At 53.2% G+C, this 7,189-nt stretch overlaps 2 protein-coding genes across 2 annotated transcripts in view; one reads left to right on the forward strand and one right to left on the reverse strand.

Annotated features, from left to right (window-relative positions):
• Positions 1 to 6: 6 nt before the first annotated feature.
• On the reverse strand, positions 7 to 4,571 carry NKIRAS2 (NFKB inhibitor interacting Ras like 2). Its single transcript, XM_006032761.3, has 4 exons — positions 4,485 to 4,571; positions 2,948 to 3,055; positions 2,084 to 2,325; positions 7 to 1,226 (listed from the first exon to the last, which is right to left on the reverse strand). Exons 2-4 carry the CDS (start codon positions 3,039 to 3,041, stop codon positions 987 to 989), a joined length of 576 nt encoding a protein of 191 aa, XP_006032823.1. The 5' UTR covers positions 3,042 to 3,055; positions 4,485 to 4,571; the 3' UTR covers positions 7 to 986.
• A 2,143-nt stretch (positions 4,572 to 6,714) lies between these two features.
• Positions 6,715 to 7,189, forward strand: part of DNAJC7 (DnaJ heat shock protein family (Hsp40) member C7) — a 33,786-nt gene continuing 33,311 nt past the window's right edge. Inside the window, exon 1 of the mRNA XM_006032762.3 lies at positions 6,715 to 6,749. Within this exon, the coding sequence (XP_006032824.1) occupies positions 6,730 to 6,749 (20 nt within the window). The 5' untranslated portion in view covers positions 6,715 to 6,729. The remainder of the gene's footprint in view (positions 6,750 to 7,189) is intronic.

The raw sequence follows: 7,189 nt of genomic DNA on the forward strand, positions 1-7,189 counted from the left end.
ATCTCTGCTGAGGGATTGGCCATCCAAATGATATCACAGCAGGGGGAGAGACAGGAGGTCGAGGCTGTTTTGCAGCCTCTCTGCTGTGGCCAGGCACTGACAGGCCTAATGAAGTGAAATCTGTGCTCCCTTCAGCCCATTCTGAGGCTGTTCTGAAGAAGGTGCAAAGGGGTGGGGGTCTAGGCTGACAGTCCAAACTTAGCAGGGACCCCAGGACAGCTCAAGCTCCCCAGGTTGTTCAGTGCAGCAGCAATGCCCTTGCAAGGACAGAAGGCTTCAGTGCCCTCTGCTGACAGAGCTCCATGCTCCCAAGGCACCGTGCTGCAGAGACAGGGCAGTTGCTGCTGCCTGTGGGTGAGCAGGGAGGCCTGGAGGGTGAATACCTCCTGCAAACCCTGCATCCAGCTCAGCCTTTGTTGTGCTGTGGGGTCTAGATCAGGATCTAAGCTTCCCTGGTAGCTGAGCAACCTCTCCAGTGACTGCCTCAAGGAAAGAATCAGAAGACAGAAGGGAGCCTGGACCCTGCTGCCAGCCAGCTCTGTACTGCATGGATACTGACTCAGAGGTAACAGCCCATTATAAGGTGCAGCTTTTGGCAGGACCCACATGCCCCACCCATGCTCAGGCAGAGTCCCCCAGGTCTGCCCAGCCTTTGGGAGACAAAGCCTGAACAAGTAGGTCCTGCAGGGAGGGTCCGTGCAAAGCCAGGCTCAACCAGGAAGCAGCTCAAACACCTACAGGACCTGAACAGTGAACAGAGCTGCTCTCTCCCCCCAGCTCGCAGCATATGGGCCAGGCATTACCCACCCCTCCCCAGGGACCGGCCCTGGACCACTCCATGCCAGCCAGTGCAGTCAGGTGCAGAGCATGGTCCCACTTCCCACTGGGAGCTCAGCACCTGCTGACTACCCAGGCACCGAGTAAGCAAAAGAAAAGGTGGGTGCAAGGTGGGGATGAGGTGAAGAGGCTGGGGGCAGGCCAGGCCCTCAGCTGTCCATGGAGCCGCTACCCTTGTTCTTGCGGCTCAGCGGAAAGGCGGACTTGCTCTGTGGTTGCGTCATCTTGCTGGCCAGGTAGATGAATGGCTCAATCAGTGTCCGGCGGTCTGCCACGGAGACCTCCCACAGCTTCACCTTCTCACCCTTGGCCCAGTGCTGGGCCATGTCGTGGTCCACGCGCCGCTGCTCTTGTAGGTCACACTTGTTGCCCAGAACCACGATCGTGACCTGTAAATGAGTCACCCCCAGGTAGAGCAGTCAAGGCTGGGTGGTACAGCTCTCCCCCTCCCCTCCAACATACACTGCGCACTGCCCACCGTGCCAACCCCAGGGACGTGCCAATTCCACAAAGCTCTTTCCAAGGAGAAAGCAGAGAAAGTTGGGATTTGCCAAGCCAGATCCCACCCCTGAGCCACCCTATATGCCATCCCACAACTGGCAGCAGCCCCAGCTAAGGCTGATGGACTGCAGGGAAACAAGATTCCCCTGCGCTGCCGTGAGACGAGCCATTAGTATACAGTTCCACATCACCAGGAACAATCCACCCTGGAGCCAGCGCAAAGCCCTTGAGTGGGAGGCCCAATCTTCGTTACTCCAGTCTGCATAGCCACAACAGTACAGATCACAATACCAGAACCTGGCCGAGCACTTTCAAACTCAGCATTCTTCTAACCTATTGGAAAATCCAGTATGGAGGTGCAGGAAGAAAGGCAGAGATACCTTGGGTGTGACAGCCCTGGAGGTTGACACTTTCATGTGAATAATAGCTCCCCTTTGACAAGCATACAGATAGCTCCACCCCACTCTGACACAGCCCCAGCTCGCTCAGTTGCCTGACTCCCCCATGGCCCCTCTGCTGAGAAGATCTAAGGAGAGCACTTGGTCCTGGAGGAAGGTTGGAGAAAGGGGTGGGGTTGCCTCCCACAGGACACTGAATCACCACAAGGAAAAAAATACTTCCTAGCTGGGTGGGGATGAGCAGGGTAGGGGAACAGGCTCTGCCTCCTGTTCTCAACCCCCAAAGTTCCCAAATCCCATGGGACAGCCTCCACCCAGATCAGCCTGCACGAAGCAGAGACGCCCACCTCCTTCTTATCTTTGGATTTGTCGATCTCCTTCTTAAGCAGCTCCACCCTCTTGAAGGACTCCTTGTTGTCAGTGCTGTACACCAGCACATAGCCGTCAGTGCAGGAGAAGCAGTGCTTGGGCAGCTCCAAGCCATCCCGCAGGCCCCTGGTGTCATAGAAGCGCACCTGCTCACGCACCCCACGGTCTGTCTCGATGGAGCCCACGTAGATGTCCTCCTGGGTCTCTGTCATCTCTGAACCTGCAGGAAGGCACAGGGTGACGCAGGGAACCTGGCTGCAAAGCCCTTTGTTAGCAGGGGCCATGACTTCAGCATCAGGTTTGCACCCAAGAGGTGGCCCTTAGCTACCACCACACGCCTAACAGATCCCTGCCCTTTGCCTGTCTTGTACCCAGCTCTCTGCTCATAAAGGGGCTCCCACAGCTGCAGTTCTTGTGATGCTGCTGAAGCAAAGAGAAGAGAGACTCTGAAGGCAAATCTCCAGGGGCTTCTCCATACCCTCACCTCATCTGGGACCCTGACAGTGAGTGAAACCTGCCTGCCCACTTCCCCTGCTCATTGCTCTGCCAGCCTCCACACATCTGCATGCTAGTTTTTTTTTTAAACGGTAGATTTTATTCTCAAGAGCCGGGCAGTTCCAGTAAGATCTGCCTCCTGACTAGTGAGAGGCAGGTGCTGATTTATTATTGTAGGGTCTCTCACAAATATCCAGGCTGTGTACTAATGGTTGGTATGGTCAAGCTGCTGCTGCATCTTTCACAGCCCATAGAGAACAAAGCCTGTAATGAATGAGGAGGCCCGAAGGATCACCCCCCTGCCCCTGAGGCCCACTACAGGCCACCCGCCCCGCTCCCAGACTTACCAACCACATGGTTCCCATAAAGGAGCTGCTCCAGGATGGACGTTTTTCCAACAGAAGCCTGGCCACACACCACGACCTTGCAGCTCTTCCCCATCTTGATGCTCTAATCTAGGCAAGGAGGAGGAAGAGGCTGAGGCTGAGAAATGCATCTGCTGCAACCTGTGCGCCAGGAGAATGGACCGCATGGCCTGGAGCCCAGCCAGGCTTCTCCAGCACTGCATATCCTCCACTGCCAAGGGAGAGGGCTGCACCCTTGCTTTCTTATTCCTCTGGCCAGCAGGAGGCAGGATGTTGGCTGTGATGTGAAGCCATTGCCCAGCACAGATGCCAGGGGCATGTCAAGACTTTAGGCTGGACAGTGACTTAGCACTATGCTTAATGTCCCTTCTCTGCCTGGAACCACTGATATGAATCCCATCAGGGCCAGGATTCCCCATCCACACCCCACAGGTCATTTCACCAAGATCTTAAAGCCCTGTTGGCTCTGTGTGAATGTTTAAGGTCCCATGGGGACTTTCACCTGAAACAGGCATTGTCCCAGTGCCCCTGATCCCAATTTCCTCTCTGCCCATGGTTAAGCAGGGCGATAAAGTTTACAAAGTTTCCACCTTCCACCCTAGACCGGAGGAAACTGCCTTCCAGGAACTACTGGACTGACTCTGTGGTTTGTGTGGGTGGGAGAAAGTGAAATGTTTTTCACAACCAGAAGGGGTGGGGATCAGCCCAGGAGAGAGCAGCAGCCCCTGAGTGTCTGGTAAGTCTCTTCCGCTCCCCCCTGCCCACCACGTGCCCCCTTCAAGCTCTTGTGCTGGCAGGAGACAGGAGGAAGGATAGCCACAGGGCAAGGCTAGGAGACATGAGTTCACTCTCTGCTTTGTCTATGGCTGCTGGACAAGTCATTGCATTTCTACTCCCGTGCTCCTCATTTTTTAAGTGGGCATAACTCTCCCCATCTCCCTGTGGGATCATGAGGGTAAATCTGCCAGCATTTCTGGGGCTCAGAGGCCAGCATGACAGGGGACAGAGCAGGCTCCAAGGAGCAAATAGGCCTTTTTCCTTCTCCCAAGCCTCTGCCTCATTCTGTGATTTTAATATCTCGGTGCCAGGGAGCATGTGGGGCCGTGTTCTGCAAACCCCCCTTGCACACCCGCACCCCTCTACACAAACACACCCTCCCTAGAGAGATCCCAGACAGGGAACTAATACACATGCAAATGACTTAAAATCCATCTGAAGCCCAGGAGCAGATGGACATTCAAGGGAAAACCACTGGCCCCAGAGCCCATGTTCTCACTGTGGCAGGTGTGCATGGGTGCACAGTGCCAGATACAACAGGGTCCTGACCCTGACTGGGGTTGCCGCAACATGAAGGGGTGACAATGATGAAGAGCTCGGCTGTTCTTGGAAGCCAGCGTCCGGCTGCACCAGCTTCCCAGTAGAAGCCAGCTCTTGTTCAAAGGCATCTGTGAATTGTGCATGTCTGCACCCACAATCCAGATGGCCCTACGCATTGCTACCAGGAGTGGTTTCTACCTACCTCTGCTCTCTTGAGGGCTCTTCCTGCTTTCTCTTCTAAAACCTTCCTATTTAACCGGCTCACACTGCAACTATCAAGGAAGGGGAAACCACAGAGGACAAGACAGTGCAACCATGAGGCAAGACGGGATAAGTGCAGCAAGACAGCACCATCTAGAGTCCTTGCACACGGGCTGTGCAGTGCCTTCCTGCTCCTAGACTGGGCCACAATAAATCAGATGCAGTAATTCTAGACCAAAGAGAACCTGTCCATCCATGTGCACAATCTCAGAAGACAAGTGAACTGCGAGTAATAGGTAGTAACATTAATACTAAGGGAGGCGGCAGGCAGAGCTGTGGAAATGGCATCTTTATTGAGCCCACACACAGGCCTGCAGTACATAATAGACTTGTGCTAGACTAGTGACTTCCAGCTTTCAAGGCTGAGCCCCTGGTGTCCCTACAAACCAGGCTTGACTGACACAATCCCTTTCTTCAGATCTGCCTCCACCAGACTGCATGAAACCTGGGGCAAGTAGGACAAGAAAACCAAAGGGAGGTAGTTAGTCATGTAGTCTGAAGTGAGGCGGAAGGCTTGGTAGCATTGTACCTAACTGAGTCAGCAATGAAAGAGACAAAGAGAAACAAGGCCATTGTACATTGAAGAAAAAGCTTTAAAAAATACATATTTCAGATAGAACCAGACAGATGACAGACGACATTTTCCTTTCTTGCAGCACATGACATTGTTGAGGATTTTGAAGTGAGTGAAACCATTTGGCTGCAGACATGTGTCAATCGCCTGAAATGTTGTTACCTCACCATGGTGCTAGAGTGACCACCGAGCTTCCCTCCAGCTTTAAGAGCATTTGAGATGATTTCTCAGTTGCTAAAGCAGGGGTGGGCAATTATTTCCAGTGGAGAGCTGCTTACTGAGTTTTGGCAAGCCATCGAGGGCCGCGTGACAGGCAGCCAGGGGCAGATAACTTACTTTTCTAAATTTTTTAGGGCCCCCACAGGCCAGATAGAATGGCCTGGTGGGCCACATCTGGCCCGTGGGTCACGTTTTGCCCACCCCTGTGCTAAAGGCTCATGCCAAAGCCTTTTTGAGGGTGAGGAGAGAGAGCGATGAATTTAAGAGGCATCATTGCTATAAGGAATATTTAATTATTTATGGAGGAGGCAGCAATTTCCACAGAAAATTAAGATTTGGCCACTGCTCCAATGATTGGTCAGCTAAATGCAACCATACAAGTCAGCCCTGATCCTGCCAATCCAACCACGAAGGGCTGTTTTCTGCTCCATGCTTGCCACCCTGCCACAGACAGCAAATGTCTGCATAGTTGTGGGGGGGTAGTCCTCTGAAGGGCCTCAGAAATGAGAGATACCAAGAGACAAGGGCAGGAAAAGGAGAGGTGTGAAACTAGAACTGAGTGTCACCCAGACGTTTGAGACAGGGTTGATTATGCAGTGAGTTCCCAGTTGAACCCCTGCACTTGCCCAAGCAGAGGTCCTTGCAGAAACAGGCCGTAAGGCATGCTTACGGTTTGGTGTTTAAGATCTTAATTATTACTTCAGGTAATTATTATCCCTCAGTGTTGCTAAGGCTGGGTGCTGCATGGGGGTGGTACAGGGGGAGGATGTTTTGCAGCTGGAGGCCACTCAGAACAACAGTATTACTGTGATTTATGATCCATGTCACAGCTGCACCTAGGAATGCTACTCAGTGTCCTCAGCACTGCATGGGCAGCAAGCACACGGTGGTGCTTGCCATATCATATCACTGGGCATACTTCCAGTGCTGCAATGGTCTCAAGTTGCAGCAAGGGAAATTGAGGTTAGATATTAGGAGAAACTTTCTCACTGGGAGGGTGGCGAAGCACTGGAACAGGCAACGCAGAGAGACTGTGGACTCTCCATCCTTGGAGGTTTCTAAGCCCTGGCTAGACAAAGCCTTGACTGGGACGATCTGGTTGGGGCTGGTCCTGCTTTGAGCAGGGGGCTGGATGAGATGACTCCTGAGGTCCCTCCGTTTCTATTTCTACCATGTTGCCACTAAGCCAGCTAGCCTTTCTGCTGCTGCTCTGCTGTCTGGGATCTGCTCCTGCAGCCTGTTTTTATCTCTAGCCAAAACATCGACTCTGGTTTGGAAATACTAATTCAAGTGAACGTTAATTTTCAGCAAAGTGCTGGAGGCAGCATCCAGATGATCAGGAAGGCCAGGTTGCATTTTCTGACCCTGCAAGAGAGGTGTCCACTTCATTCGAATGCCGGCGGCGCGAACGAGGTGACTTCTTTGGATTATTTCTGCCTCGCCTGTTGCATTTGTGCACCCAATGTGGGAGCTAGCAAATGATGGCATCTTCCAATAGAGGTTTTCCTCCCTCTCACCTTTATTCAATCTTAAACTGAACAATGCAGTCCAAGGCCCCTGGTTTATTAGTACAGCTTCTAGTTTCTTTTTTCACTGGGGAAAAATGTGTGTTATATGCCATGATGCACCACATCCTCTGCACCCCCTTTTCAAGATCCTATGCTCTACCCATGCTCACTCGCACATCCTCCCTCCCTCCCCAGGCCATCTCCTGCCGCCCTCCGCTCTCATCCCCCTCCCCTGCCGGACGCGGAGCCCCTCTTGGCGGACCGCAGGGGCCTCTCCTCATTCCCGGAAGTCCGTGCCTCTTCCGGCCCCATCCCTACCCCCGCCCACTCCTCCCTGCCTCCCCT

This window comes from Alligator sinensis, unplaced genomic scaffold, assembly GCF_000455745.1.
Source record: "Alligator sinensis unplaced genomic scaffold, ASM45574v1 scaffold1377_1, whole genome shotgun sequence".
Taxonomy (NCBI): Eukaryota; Metazoa; Chordata; order Crocodylia; family Alligatoridae; genus Alligator; species Alligator sinensis.